The sequence below is a fragment of the Cebus imitator genome, unplaced genomic scaffold (genome assembly GCF_001604975.1).
Source record: "Cebus imitator isolate Cc_AM_T3 unplaced genomic scaffold, Cebus_imitator-1.0 Scaffold124, whole genome shotgun sequence".
Classification (NCBI taxonomy): domain Eukaryota; kingdom Metazoa; phylum Chordata; class Mammalia; order Primates; family Cebidae; genus Cebus; species Cebus imitator.
In genome coordinates, this window is record NW_016107439.1 from 5,910,767 (window position 1) to 5,927,241 (window position 16,475).

General features: G+C 36.6%; 1 protein-coding gene across 4 annotated transcripts in view; it reads right to left on the bottom strand.

The window, feature by feature from the left end:
* GABRB1 (gamma-aminobutyric acid type A receptor subunit beta1) overlaps window positions 1-16,475 on the bottom strand; it is a 444,633-nt gene that overhangs the window by 261,976 nt on the left and 166,182 nt on the right. For all 4 annotated transcript variants that reach the window (XM_037742647.1, XM_037742649.1, XM_037742648.1 and 1 more), the window contains one exon: window positions 5,741-5,961. In XM_037742647.1, coding sequence (XP_037598575.1) covers window positions 5,741-5,946 — 206 coding nt within the window. In that variant the 5' untranslated portion in view covers window positions 5,947-5,961. The remainder of the gene's footprint in view (window positions 1-5,740; window positions 5,962-16,475) is intronic.

The following is a 16,475-nucleotide window of genomic DNA, read 5'->3' on the forward strand; positions in this document are numbered from 1 at the left end:
TTTTTGTATTTTTAGTAGAGACGGGGTTTCACCATGTTGACCAGGATGGTCTCGATCTCTTGAGCTCGTGATCCACCCGCCTCGGCCTCCCAAACTTCTGGGATTACAGGCGTGAGCCACCGTGCCCGGCCCCTAGTCACTTCTTAAAGATCCCTGCTCTCCAAACTGTCAAGATGGCAATTACATTTTAACATGAGCTTTGGAGAAAACAAGCATTCAAAACACAACACTCCTCATTCCACTAGCCATTCACACACTTTCATTTTAGCTCTTCAAAACCACGTGGTCCTGAGCTTACCTCTGGTAAAACAAGAAGGAAGGAGCATTGTGAAACATTAAAAGAAAAGCAATTGCAGGAGCTAGGAGGAGAAGGCAAAAAATTTAAAAAGGCTTTTTTTTTTTTTTTTTTTTTGAGAAAGTTAAATATCCACTAAATGTCTTCTCAGAATTAAATTGCTCCACACCTGCCATTTTCAGGGAAAGATAAACGTAGTCTTTCAGCACCCACATGGCTAGGCCTTGGAGAAAATAAGTGTATGCAACCATCTGGACCATATTTGGACAAGAGGCAGAATACATCTGGTCATTAATATTGATAATTGCTTTTTGGTTAAAAGTCATCATGTAGATATAGAAAACGTTGCAGCTGACAACTATTGTGAATCAGGTGACTGCATCCTACACTTATAAATTTCATTTTTAAGAACATTTATTGGGGATCTATTTGGTTTGAGAGAGGATATACAAAGGTTAAGGAAATACAGTTTACATTTTCAACAAATATAACAATAAATAACATAACAATAAATCCTGTATGTCAGTGGAAAATGATTACAGAAAGATAAAACATTGTAAAAGAATTGCAAATTGCAATGTATAAGATTAAATTGCAGTAGGGCATCAAATGAGAGAGAGTTTTCACCTGGTTAGGAAGATTGTGAAAGTCCTCATGGAGAAGGTGAAATTTGAAAGGAACTTTGAAGCAAAAGTAAGAAGGGAAAAAGTGGTGGAGGGGGGGAAAGAGGGTTTGGGGGCAGAGAAGGAAGGGCATCAGTAGGGCTGCAGGGTTACCAGGTAAAATATGGGTTTCCCAGTTATATTTGAATTTCAGAGAAATGACAAATAATTTTTGTAGTATAAGTATAGTTACCCTTGAAAAATGCAGAGATTAAAAGCTCTGACACCCCTCATGCAATTGAAAACCCACGTATAACTTTGGACTCCCTCACAATGTAATTATTAATAGAACACTTACACCTTACTAACAAAATGCCTTACTAATAAAAAGCCTTACTGATAATGTAAACAGCAATGAACATATAATTTACGTTATAGGTCTTACATACTGTATTTTTACAATAAGAAAATTATAAGGGAAAATATTTGCTATTTATTAAGTGAAAATGAGTCATCATAAAGGTCTTCATCCTCATAGTCTTCACATTGGGTAGGCTGAGGAAGAGGAGGAAGAAGATCCTTCTTGCTGTCTCAGGGGTGGCAGAAGTGGATGACAGGGAGTGGATGGAAAGGCAGGAACATTCAGTGTAACTTTTATTGAAAAAAACCCTCTTATAAATGGACTTGTGCAATTCAACCCATGGTATTCCAGAGTTGACTGCATATTCCATGAAACATTTATGGGATGAAATATTTGAAATATACTTAAGTTTGAAATGCTTCAGATATGTTTACAGAAATAATTAGAGGGTCTTAGATTTCTGAAAGAGGAATCACTTTTTTTGTGTGTAGGAGGAATAAGATGGCAGAAATAAGGAGAAAAATTGAGATAGGAAATGGCCCAGGAAGTGACAGATATGAAGATGTTAAATTAGGTGGTAGAAGTTATTTGGAAATAGAGAAAGTGATTGAGATAGAATGGAATAGAAACAAAAGATTAAATCTCAGTGACAAAGAGATGTGGAGTTACAGTTGCCTTCCTGTTTATGTCTTTTTAATGGGATGATAGTAATTTCATTAGCACTTGGGAAAAGCCCAGTTTTGAGAAAAACAAGTGATATGAACTATATAGGTCATGTGAGGGGGAGCTAGCAGGCAAGCCAAATATAGGCACTCAGTGAGCAATTGGAAATTTCTGAAACTCAATAGTTTGGGAGTTTAGATATTTAAATATGTTAAATTCAATAAACAGATCAAACCTAGAAGAATCCCTATAGTTCCCCAATTAGAGGCAAAAGAGGAGCCAATAATAAAATAACAAAAAGACATAAGAACAAGATAATTTAAAAATTGTTCTGGGTCTTGGAAGCCCTAAAGTCAGAGTCATTCATTACTCTTAAAACATTCAGAGAAGTCAAGAGTATAGATTGAGAAACCAGTGATGGTTTTGGGAATGTTTGATAGAGCTGTTTTAGAGAAGCAGCATGGATGGGAGCCATGTTGTTGGGGATAGAAGAGTAATGTGTTGTGAGGAAGTAGAGGGAACCAAAGCTGTGAGAAAACTGGTGCTCAAAGAAGAAACTGAAGGGAGGGAGTCAACAGAGAGGAAGGGCTGAAGAGGTAGGTAAAATGGGGGAGCAAACTCTGAAAAGAGTGTGCAACAAGAATATTACATGGAGGCATAGAGAGATTAGCCATAGAAAAAAGAGAAAAACCCTCCTCAAAGTTAAGTGGAAGGAAGGGAGGAAAAACAGAAGAATTTTAAGTGACAGAGAGGGAGATGATATTGTACAGTTTCCACTTTTTAAAATTATACTTTAAGTTCTGGGGAATATATGCAGATCCTGCAGGTTTGTTACATAAGTATACACATGCCATGGTGTTTTGCTGCATCCATCCCCCCGTCATCTACATCAGGTATTTCTCCTAATGTTATCCCTCCCCAAACTCCACCCCCTGCTATCCCTCCCCTACACTGGGGAATTAAAATGAGCATGCACTAATATATAGTATCACAGAAGCAATGGAATTTAGGTTTAGTAGGTGATACAGTTTGGCTCTCTGTCCTCCACCCAAATCTCATCTTGAATTGTAATCAAAATTGTAATCCCAGGGTGTTAAGGGAGGGGCCGTTGGTGGGTGGTAGGTGATTGGATCATGGGGTGATTTCCCTATACTGTTCTTGTGATAGTTAATGAATTCTCATGAGATCTGTTCTTCCGATAAGTGTGGGGTTCCTCCCCCTTAGTATTCTCTGTTTCACCTGCCACTATGTAAGATGTGCCTAATTCCCCTTCTGCCATGATTTTAAGTTTTCTGAGGCCTCCCCAGCCATGCAGAATTTTGAGTCAATGAAACCTCTCTTGCTTGTAAATTACACAGTCTTGGGTAGCATCTTTATAGCAATATGTAAACAGACTGACACACATAGGAAATTTAGGAATAATTTTGTCCAATCACTTTTTTTTAAGGTTGGTGGATGTGAAGCCCAGGGAGATAAAATAGCTTACTGAAGGGCACAAACTGGTTAGGCCACAAGTCCCTTGACTCAAAGTCCCAAGTGCATTCCACTGACAAATTCCCTTTTTTCTTTTTTCTTTCAAATTTTAGATTCAAGAGGTACATGTGCAGGTTTGTTACATGACTATATTGCATGATGCTGAGGTTTGGGCTTCTATTAAACCTGTCACCTAAATCATGATTGTAGAACTCAATAGGAAGTTTTTCAACACTTGCCACACTCCCCTTCTCCCCACTTTTGGAGTCTCCAGTATCTATTGTATTCAGCTTTATGTCCACTGACAAATTACTACCCAGCTTCTGGAAAACTATTCTCAAAGCCAAAATAGCAACTGTGTGGTACATAATAGGCACTTGATAAGTGTATTTTAATTAAACAACTTTATCTCTATTTTAATTACTGACACCCCTAGGAGTTAGAAAACTACCCTCAGTATGCAGTTTGTGTCCAGTACCTAATAAGGCTATATAAGGCAAAACTACTTTAGAGAAATGTAATTTAGGACTTACTATGTATTGTCATATTGATTAATTCATACGATTAATAATGAGTAAAGGGGTATTAGCTTCTTACTACAGTGATAAAATTAGTCTCAGCAAATTTACATAATTTATTGAAGGTCAAGAAGTCAGAAAATTGTGGAGTTTATGCCCAACCTCTATCCCCTGACTCTAGATGTCATACTTTCTCTGATATACCTTATGGCCTTTCCAGGATATTTATAACCTCTAGGGAAAGGAAAACCAAATCTGTGAGGGATGAGGAAGTGGGAAAGACAGAGGAAGAGAAAGGGAAGCTATGAGAACTAGTGTGAGGCTCTTACAAAGAAAATTGGTGCCATAAAAGAGCAGAGTGCAGATAATAGATGAATGGTTTGTATTTATCTCTGGAAAGGTCTTTTTGCTAGATATAAACTACAAAGAACTGGGTTGGCTCCAAAGAGATTAAAGCAGTGGTGTGCAGCTTGGAAATAGGTGTTGACTTCTAAGTGCACTTGAATGGTGGTGGAGTGGGAAAAGCATTGGTATGGGAATCAGAACACATGGTTCTTAGTCCCAGTTCCGCCATTACCTTATTATTCCCTTATACATGGTACTTTTCCTTTTCTGTCTCTGTTTTTTTTCCCAGTTGTAAAATGAAATGCATTCAACTTCATAATCCTTAAATATTTTTCTCCCTTTGTATTATTCCCATTGGTAGATGCTGTTAATAATTTGGGAAATGCCTGAAGTGAGACTCTGTAATATGACAATGTAACCCACATTCTTTCTTGAAAAAAAAATCTAGTTGCTTTTTTTCAACTGGTCAACTTTTAACACATTCTTAACTAATCCATATACTTACACATGGCATAGTTGATTAGCCTATTAAATTGAGTCATGAAATTACTCTCCCATAATACTTTAGAAGGGTAATTCATCCCCTTACACATTGGGCATGTCTGTTGGAAGTTACATCAGTAACAGAAAAATTACAATTGATTTATAGTATACGAACCATAACTAATGATTAACCCCCAGTCTTGGATTAGTAGGCTTTTTCTGTTGTAGTTATCAATAGACTTAAGGGAACTGTTAGTTTATTTTACCATTTCTCCCAAAGACTTTTAGCTCAGAGACTTTTAACTGAAGTTGAAAGTTCTTAGGGTACAGTAAGAGTGGAAAAATTTCAACGATCATTTTGCCAAGATCAACTGATGTTATTTTACGTGCAAATGAAGACCAAAGCTATCAACTAAATAATGAACCACTAGGGCACAAGTAGAAGTTTCATCACAGATAAATTTTTTTCACCTGTATATTGTTTGGGGCATTGGTGAATTTAAAGACATTAATTGTCATATTTTGACCTATAACTGGAGTTTCAGCTTAGTGCTCATGGTACATGGAAGGATTTCAAGGGGCTTGTGAACACTCTGAAATAACAGAAAAATTGGAGGTATATATGAGTTTGTGGATATGTAGGTTTCATTTGTTTCTCAAAAGAATCACAAAAGGTGACACCAAAGAATAAAGAACCTCCACTTTACATATCCTGTAATAACGGGTTACAGTTCAGATATTTCTTTGGTAAAACTGTTAGCTAATTTCAATGTGTTGCCTACAATTTGTAATAAGCTTTAACTACATGAGGGTTAGTAATAGACCCTTAACTATATGAGGGTTAGTAATAGACCTCCATAAGTATATGACACCCCCTTTATATACACATCTGTATATTCTTGCTTCTCTCCCCTTTGCCCACTTCCAAAAGTTGAAAATGAAAAAAAAAAAAAAAACACACAAAAAAAAACATTGAAACATGCAACATAAAGCCATTTACCGGAGTCCATAGAGAACTGTTCCATCAGGATGCAGTCGAATCATTCGATTTTTCACTGTGACCCCATGCACGAATGATTTCTTGTCATTCAGAAAGTAGGTGTCTGGTACCCAGAGTTGGTCAGCTACCCTATTGTCTAGGGTGAGGTTTAGTGGGATTCCAGAATAAGAAAGTCTTTTGTCTTTCCAAGACTGCTGGAAATACATGGTGAGTGTATAATCCTGTGAAATAAAGAAAGCCAAAAAAAGAGTTTTACTATTATTATCATCTAACGTTTGATGACAGGTGGAATGTCCTGTAAGACATTACATTTGAGTATATTAAAATTTGCATCTGCAGGTATAAGGCAAGCAATAGGTTAAAGTACTAGGGGTCTGGCACAGTGGATCATGTCTGTAATACCAGCACTTTGGGAGGCCAAGGAGGGAGAATCTCTTGAGCCAGGAGTTCAAGACCAGCCTATGCAATGTAATAATACCCCATCTCTACAAAAAATAATTTTTAAAAAGTTAGTTGGGTATGGTGACACATGCCTGCAGTCACAGCTACTTGGGAGGCTGATGTAGCAGGATCACTTGAGCCCAGGATACTGAAGCTGCAATGAGCTAGGATTATGACACTGTATTCCAGCCTGGGTGACAGAGCAAGACCTTGTCTCTAAAAAAAATTAATTAACTGACTAAATAAATAATAAAAGTACTAGGACTATGCTTGAATGTATATATAAACATTTCCACCAATATAGAGCAAATAGACGTAATTGAATTTTAAAGTTTGAAGTTCAGGTAATGATGTCATGGGGAAGGTCATAAAGAGAAATTGTACAGAGGAATCTATGTTCCTGAAAACTGACCTCTGAATACTAGAATTCTATTCTGGAGAGGAATGCCTGATAAATAACTGAAACTGAATCCACTTGAAAGGAAAGAGTGTTTTTCAAACCACAAATTCTTTTTGAATAAATACTGCTCTGTTTGACACATAAAGGTTATCAATTGCCCTTATCTGGATTTTTCTTTGAAGTACAACTTATCTATGGGTGAGTCCTGAAAAGTAGCTATGAGGCACATACAAATGGAGATGTTGACTTGGTCTGAAGACTGACCCCAGTGGTGGCACGATTCGATATTTCTCTCTTAACACTTTCCTGTTTCATTCCATGAAGTGGTTTGAATTCAAGAGTTGGGATTGATCTTGAAAGTTTGTTGCCTCACCTTGTGCAAAGTGTTACAGAGGACATCCCCCTGCACTTTCTCTTTCTACTTAGGTTTCCCCTAGCAATTAGAGACAGGAAGATTGGGCTCACTATAAACGGCTCGAGCTGCTGGAGAGAGATGGTGATAATAATCATAGTACTTTAGTTATTGTCTGTTTTTAAAAACTCTATTAATACAAAGTAAAATTGCCCATAAAAGGAAAATAGTCAGCTGTAAAATCATAAAGTCTTTGATATGAATCCCGACATAATAAAAACAGAAAGTTCACTTTTTCTAAGGCATTCATATGGCAATAGTCACTTTGTGAATGCCTTAGTGATTAGTAAGAACACACTGTGTGCCTCCTGCACGATGTCATGTACTGTCATTGCAATCTATTCTACTGTGGAGAAAGAATGATTTGAATCATGTCAGACATCTGGCAAACTGCACTCCATATAGACTTCCCAAAGGAATATTTATGTATTTGTGAAAAACCTTAAAATAGAAAACGATATTCATTCTGGACAATTAATTCCAGGGTCTTTAAACCATATTGAAGAGCAATTACACTATTTACTCAGAAACCACCTTGCAATAATTTGAAGACATTGCTTCTTGTTCAATGGCAAGGATATTCACATTTTACTATTAGTTATACAGTATCCTTTTTAAAAATTTAAAACCTCCTTCAACCTTACCTTCATATATATAAAAAAATAACCCCCAGGCTACATACAGTCCTCTTCTCAGTTACTACCATTCTCATTTGCATCTTCTTCCAATTCTTAACATTGTGACTTTTTGGAGGAATATGAATTGGGCAGGTATGGGCTTAGATTGCAAAACTGCTTGATTTTAAGCTCTACCACATGTAAGCCTAATTATAAGTGACTGACATAACCTCTTGTTCCTAAGATGCCTCTTTTTTTTTTAAGAGACAATTTCACTTGGCCATTCTGACTGGAGTGCAGTGGCACCATCCTAGCTCACAGCAGCCTCAGACTCCTGGGCTCAAAGAATCCTCCTGTCTCTCAGCCTTTCAAGTAGTTGAGACAACAGACATATACCATCACAGCTGGCTAATTTTTTCTTTCTTTTTTTTTAGACAGGGTCTTTCTGTATTGCTTAGGCTGGTCTTGAATTTCTGACCTCAACTGCTCCTCTGGCCTCAGCCACCCAAAGTGCTGGGATTACAAGAGTGAGCCACCGCGACTGACTTGCCTCATTTCCAAAATGAAAAAAATAGCATTTTACTGGCCTGTTGTGAGCATCAGTTGAGAAAATTAAGGTTAAAGTACTTTAGAAACCATAACGTGCTAAGCAAATAAATTATCTTCAAAATTTTTAATTGCTGCGTACAAATTAGCATTACACTTCCAAATACTTAGAGAGTATATGCTCACTTTGATAAGCATTTCTATTTTTAAAGAGATGTTTATAAAAGAATCTGTGGGCAGATGGACTCTGTTGGCCATGAAAATAAACAATTGTCTGTGATGAATTCGAAGTCTTGGTGTTGGGTTCTTGTTTATAATTCAGACAGTATAGGAAAATTAAATATCAGCCACAGTCATATTGTAAATTTTGCCATCATCAACAGTGGAATACATGTTTCAGCTCATAGTGATTCCTCATTAGCATCCAGATTCTTATGAGTGCCACACAGGATTCCTCACAGTTAAACCTGTGGCAAAAATATTTGCTCCACAATTCTTTTCAATAAAGATTAAAAACATATGATCATAAAGTATAAGGGACTGTCTTGAAAATTGATGAGTAAATCTTACCATAAAAGAGAAGTATATGGGGTAATGCACTGGTTAATTAGCTGTATTTAGCCATTCCACAATGAATACATATTTGAAAACATCATGTTGTACCCAATAAATAAATACAATTTTAATTTTTCAACTTAAAAAATGGCAAAATAATACTAACTAATAAATGCTATGTTAATATGTAGCATTTATTATCATTTACTTACTCCATGTGGTAGGAGGAGATCAGAAAGGAGAAAATAATGTAAATAAGCGTAACCCCTACTTAGACTTGTGTGTGTGCGTGCATGTAGACTTTTCCCTTTTTCTCTTTGGAAACTGTTTTGTTTCCTGCAGAGAAAGAGCTATATGCCATGCGGTGAAATCTTTGCTATACAACTCATTCTGTTTTCAATAAATATTGAATGAAAATTATATCATGCTTATAAACTCAGGCAATAATGTATCCGATTTGCAAGAAGTTATCCAGTGAAAATGTATATATGCTAGTATATTACATCTGGGAATAGGTGAGGTGAAGCAAGTACTCTTCACACCTGGTCTTTTATTGCATTTCTAGGGTGAGTATCCCAATCTAGGACCTGATTCTATGATATATAAAAATACAGACATGTGATATTGATAATCTTACTAAAATCCTTTTGAAGAAAATAATGGTGATAATGATGAACATTATGGAAGGACCTAAAATACACCAATCTCATTTCTCTACCATCTATGTAAAACCACATGCATGACAATAATTCCCTTTTCCTGTGGCATGCTCTGTGCTCATGGTTCTCATAAACCATTCATATCTATTATAACATTTTTTTTCTCACAGCAACCTTGTGAGATGGAAAATTTTTCTGTGAAAGTATTTATTATTTACAAGTCAGAGAAACTACTTATTATATAAATAATTTTTTATCTATCTCTTAATATAAAGGTTAACAGTGACATCTGAATATAATAAAGCCTATGACTTCGTTTTGGTGGATACTATTTTTAGATAGAAAAGAAAACTTTAAGTGCTGTATTTTTGTTCTCCTATACAACAAGTTTTCTATTAATTCTTCATTAGTCCAAACTGCAAGCACTCCAAAGAAGATGGAGCATTTTTCAGAAAGAAATTAATGTTATTTGGCCAACAGCATTAAAATTATTTTTCTTCTAGGTGTGTTTACAAGTGTTTCACCAGCTTACTTAAGTGTGCAAGCTATTTCTTGAAAGAAAGTGTGACATATTTAGAAACTATGGGCCATAGGGAATTCCTTGACACTGAGGTAAGTTAGTATGATTAATGGATATGAAGTTGCCAATAAAATTAGTCGGGCTAATTCAGGCATAACAGAATTTGATTCATTGAGGAAAGGCAAGATAGACAATACCAAATCAGTAGTGCTCAATGAAACTCCAAAACAACATCTTTAAACATTTTATGTTCATTTTTTAAGACGGAGTCTCACTCTGTCACCCAGGCTGGAGTGCAGTGGTGTGATCTCGGCTCATTGCAACCTCCACCTCCCAAGCAATTCTCCTGCCTCAGCCTCACAAATAGCTGAGATTACAGGTGTTCACCACCATACCTGGCTAATTTTTGTGTTTTAGTAGAGATGGGTTTTCACCATGTTGGCCAGGCTGGTTTCAAACTCCTGACCTCAGGTGATCCATCTGCCTCAGCCTCCCAAAGCGCTGAGAATACAGGTGTGAGCCACTGTGTTCAGCCCCAAAACAACATATTTTTTTTAAATCTAGAGATGATTAAAGGTACAGTATAAGAAAATAATTATGTTTTTAAAAAGTCATTCTTTTGGAGAATAAAGGTAACATTATTCCTAGATTTATACTTTTAAGCACAGGCTGATTTTGCCCCCCAGGGTTGGTACATTTAGCAGTGTCTGAAGACAGTTTTGATTGTCACTCATGGTGGTGTGCTACTAGCATCTGTGGGTAGAGGCCAGGGATGCCCCTTTATCTGCTACAATGTGCAGCACAGGCCCCCACAACAAAGAATTGGCTGGTTCAAAATGTCAATAGTGGCAAGGTAGAGAAACCCTGCCTTACATGAAAATATATGTTTTTAGTATGAGCAAAAGATTTCAAAATGTTTACCATTGTTTATCATGAAAAATATGTATATTAACATGCTTATCTGGAGATTTTAATGTATCTCTCAAAACTGTATGCTAGGGAATGCTGACATAAGATGGTTTGTAATTTTCTATTTTACCATAAGAAATAATTTTATTAAAATCCATTAATTATCTAGCATTTGGAATAGGAAAACCAGCTATGCACTGTAGGAAAATACGTTCAAATATGTTGAGGTATGCATTTTACTAGAATGACACCTAAGAATTCACAGTGAGCTACAAAAGGGAGGGTCCCTTGATCACAGCTTCCACAATCTGCACATGTCTCAGAGTCTCAGACTATGTAAAGAAAGAAACAGGGTATCACTTTAACATCTACTAATAGGGCATCCACTCAAAAGCATCCTACAAGTTATTCCTCTTTTCTAACTATTCTCAAGAAAGATATTATATGTATTTTTGTAATATGTGTGTATATCTTTTTGGGAAAGAACTAAAGCTCTTGTTCACATTTATATTTTATCTTTCATTGATTTTATTTATTTATTTATTTATTTATTTATTTTCAGATAAAAGTTTGGGTATTTATTTATTGATTGATTGATTTTTCCCCATTTATTTATTTTATTGCGTTTTAGGTTTTGGGGTACATGTGAAGAACGTGCAAAATTGTTGCATAGGTACACATGTGGCAATGTGATTTGCTGTCTTCCTCCCATCACCTATATCTGGCATTTCTCCCCTTGCTATCTCTCCCCAGCTCCCAACCCCCCCGTCCCTCCCCTATTTCCCCCCAACTGACCCCAGTGTGTAGTGCTCCCCTCCCTGTGTCCATGTGTTCTCATTGTTCAACACCCGCCTATGAATGAGAACACGCGGTGTTTGATCTTCTGCTCTTCTGTCAATTTGCTGAGAATGATGGTTTCCAGCTTCATCCATGTCCCTACAAAGGACCCAAACTCATCGTTTTTGATGGCTGCATAATATTCCATGGTGTATATGTGCCACATTTTCCCTATCCAGTCTATCGTCGATGGGAATTTGGGTTGATTTTAATATATATTCAAAGGAGTCCCAAGTACAAGCCTCTGTTCCCTGTAAAATATTCATGCCAGTTTAGCTGAGCTCTGAGATCTGCCCTTCGTAAAACTTGGGCTGCTCCCCCTGAAAGCCTTACTAGAGTAGAGCTATGCATCACTGCCTATGACTTCTACAGTTCTTCTGTGATGGAGACTGCCTGCCTGTAATCTCTGCTGCTTGAACAGGGTAACATTTTATATCACATGAGGCTGCTCTTCTCCCATCTTTGAACTAGGAGTAGATACCTGATTCAAGAACAGTTGCTTCACAGGCAGTCACTAAACATATGCCTGGCTCAAAAAAGCTGAGATGAACCAGTTAGGGTACTCTCTCAGAAATTTGCTTAATAGACAAAGGATCTGAAGGAGCTGTGGGACCAAGTGCAAAGGTTATGATTTAGAATTAGGGCTGCACTGCTATTATGAGGTTATAAGAGAGGAGACACTGTAAATCAAAAAAGGAAGCTAGCCTGTAAAGAAAGAAAGAAAATGGAGAAAATGCATAAAATAGCCGTAAGAGGTAGAGTTTATTGTTGGAGAGTGAATGATCAGATTCACAAAGACTTTCTACTTCAATTTCTAGTTCTCCTGAGGTCTGAGTACATTCAGTGCTTTAGCTCCTTGTGATCTTTGTATCCATACACCAAATTGCACTTCCCTTGTGCTAATCTGCTCCCATCTTTATTTCCTCCAACCAGAAAACATTGTAGTAATGATGCTGATCAACATACATATCAGAATGTCATTACAAATAAATGCATATATTAAAGGCCAAAGAAACCTCAAACAATCATCTAGCCCACCTTCCTGAACTAAAAAAGGGAGGTATGCTGAAAAATCTTAGACCTGGAGATGTTAAGCAACTTTTAAAATGGAGAAATATTTGATTTGGATGTTGTTTATTAACCAAGATAGCAAAGAAGAGAAGAAATACATATTTACTTGCCAGCAAAACAATTTCCTATCAAACATAATGAAAATAAATTACCAAGACAAGTCATCTATATATACTAATATATGTGGTGGTAACAAGAAATGCCCTATAGGATAAGAAAAAAAACATAATTTGTATCTCTCAAAGACAATCAGTGAAAAATGGCCTGATAAATAAACCAATCTAAAACATAATTATAATCAACAACAAAACACCTGTTTGTAATAGAACCTTCTGTCCAAATGAATGTTTTGCCTTTCACTGTCACATTAAGTACATTCTGAAGCAGAGATTAATCATTGTATCCTCCAGGTTTTCTGTTAATTTCTAATCTTTTATCTTGACATTATCTAGTGTTATGTTAACTATTAATATGTGTTATGCTTATTCCTTGGCCATGTTTCCTTATAATACCTTTAAAATACATGCATTCTTCATTACCATTATTGCCAAAGCCCATCCTCTTATTTATTACTGATTTTTCCCAGCTGTAGCCTAGTATGTGCCTCCGGGAACATCGTCTTCTTTTACCTTTGTCTCATCCTAAATAGCCCCATTTGGTCTACCCATCTGTGTAGTCAGGCTTTTTGTTAGTCTTGTGTTGTGTTCTGAACAATTTTGAAATTAATCAACCCAGTGACTGAACAGATCATGTAGTTGTGATGCCATACTGAATGAGAATCATCTAAGAAAATCACATGGAACACATTTTAATATATGTGGAAACATATGACATTGACATGCCAACTGGAGTATGGATTCCAATAAAATGAACTACATGAGACTCACTATATGAAACTCTGGGACTGTACTAATATAGCACAGGATTTTAGCATTTTAAATCTAATATCTACTCTTAAAACTATAAAGATCCATTTTTTAAAAACATGTAAAAACCTTTTTTTGCTGACGAATTCAATTTCTTCAAATAGATATGATAAAATATGTATTTCACACAGTGACAGCCTAAATGTGTTACATTTCAGAATCTAAATAATCAGAAGCTCAAATAAATTTTGTTGTTTCCATGGTAAGATATGGTGAAATGTTGGTCTTGAAGTAGGAAAGTTTTCTAGAAACTTCCAAGTCAAAATATTTTAACTTGTTAGAATGACTAATTCAGTCAACTTTTAATGGCTGTTTACTATATGTAAACAATTGTATTATGCCACATGCTGAGAAGAAATGGCTGACTAGTACACATTCTCTGCCTTGAGGAACTCATGAGCTAGTGGGAGAGACTTAGCAGTGCTTATTTCCAAGCTTCTCTACTGTCCTCTGCAGGCTTCTCAGTTCTTCCATCACATGTGTAACCAACTCCCTGTATGAAGATCCTGTCACTTCAAACACTCAGAGAACTCCGAGTGGTTCCACTTTACCAGTATCTGCCTAATAAAGGATACAAGATGATTGAGTAGGAGGATACCAGTTTAATAAGCTCTTGCATTAGCCTGCAGAATAGATAAATCAGAGTTGACTTAATGCACCACTAAAAGAAAGGTGAAAGAAAGGAAAGCTGTGTGAGTTATTTAAGGCAGCACTTTGTGGTCTTTTAATATGGGAGGTTAGGAAGAAGGAGGCATCAAGGATGGCCACCAGGTTTCTGACTTGAGTAGGTAGGCAGAGTACAATAAGAAGAATTGAAGACTGGGGGCTGAAGATGACTAACTCATTTCAGTTGGGTTTGTGTTGTGGGTGTCAGTGGTGCATGCACACAGAGGTGCCAAGTAAGTAGTTATGGGTCAGAATATAGGAAGACAGGGTTCAGGGAGAAACACAGCTATGTGAGTCATGAGTGATAGATGAAGTCGTGGGAATGGATTAGCTCACCATGGAGAGAGCATAAGGTGAGAAGAGGATAGAGCCCCTGGGAAATTTGATTCCAGGATTAGTCACTCATTCCTTTGAGCTCCCACAACACTCTCTACTTTGACTGTAGCACTTATCCTATTGTTTTGAAATTATTTCTCAGTCCCACTAGATTCTGAGTTCCCCAAAGGCAAAATTTATCTTTGAAGACCCTGGCACAGTGCACAGTGGATAGCAGATGATCAAATGCATCAGTTGAATTTGAATTAAGTGGTGTCATGTGTTTGGGGCACTCAATCTCAGTAGTAAGAGTTTTAGTGCTGTCGTCTTGTTACATTCACATTTTCTGAAAAATTGGTCATCCTTATAAAATATAAACGTATACTTTCACATAACTAAAATAACTAATAATCCAGAACTTCCATTCTCTAACAACTCAAAATTAATGAGTCTATAATTCCTAATAACAGAGAACTGATAGATTTCCAGGAGATGACAATAGCATATGACAAAAGTAAAATTAAGATAAAAATTTACTCTTTAGAAATAATTAGTAGTGACTTTATACAAAATATTACTAAATATATTTTGAGATATGTCAAAGTGATATTTTGTTTTTGTTTATTTATTTATTTATTTTTTTTTTGAGACAAAGTCTCACTCTGTTGCCCAGGCTGGAGTGCAATGGCGCAATCTCGGCTCACTGCAACCTCTGCCTCCTGGGTTCAAGCAATTCTCATGCCTTAGCCTCCTGAGTAGCTGAGATTACAGGCATGTGCTACCACACCCAGCTAATTTTTTATTTTTAGTAGAGATGGGGTTTCACCATGTTGGCCAGGCTGTTCTCGAACTCCTGACCTCAGGTTGTCCGCCCACCTCAGCCTCCCAAAGTGCTGGGATTCCAAGCGTGAGCCACCGTGCCTGGCCAAAGTGATATTTTATTGATAGTTCCAGCAATTACTGTCATCAGTTTGATAGTATAAGGCTACTGGTACTAAAGCTTTAAAAATTGATCTCTATTCAGTAAAATTTTGAGGCTCATTTACAAGTTAATCAATAATCAAAATGAAAAATATGAAACTGATAATTAATTCATCAAGATGATGATTCCTAAACTTCTCATTTTAAAAATCACATAATGGCATATGATGCAATAAGTTTTCTGTAAGTTCCTTAGTTCCAGAGGTTCATAGGATATTAGTATTTCTATTTTTCTTAATATCTAAATAAGAACAGAAATAAGACCAGATGCATGGAAGATCTAATGGGATATTCAGAATGTGGTGGTTTGGGCTGACTCCCTTGAGGTAGACTATGACTACAGGACCAGAATGGTAATCAGGATGCAGTATGCATAGTAACCCAAGAAAGTGAGGCTGGTTATGCAGCAAGCTAAATTGAGAAAGGATACATGAATCTGAATTAAATCAAGATTCTATAAAAACCCACATTAATTAGAAGAAATGAAGAAATTCCTGTATAATTTTCTATCCTTGGAAGACAGTCTTTTCTTGTGATTTGTGATTTTGCAATAAGTACAGAGCTTAAAAGGGAGAAGTCTACAGGAAGAATTCTAGGTCTATACTCTTTTGTTGGAGAAAGATGTTTTAGGAACTCTAGACTTAAAAGAGTGGAAGAAGATTCAGTAATATTCCTTTCAAAAATCAAGCAGGCAAACATTCAAGTCCAGGAAATACAGAGAACACCACAAAGATATTCGTCAAGAAGAGCAACCCCAAGGCACATAATCGTCAGATTCACCAGGGTCGAAATGAAGGAGAAAATACTAAGGGCAGCCAGAGAGAAAGGTCGGGTTACCCATAAAGGGAAGCCCATCAGACTCACAGCAGATCTCTCAGCA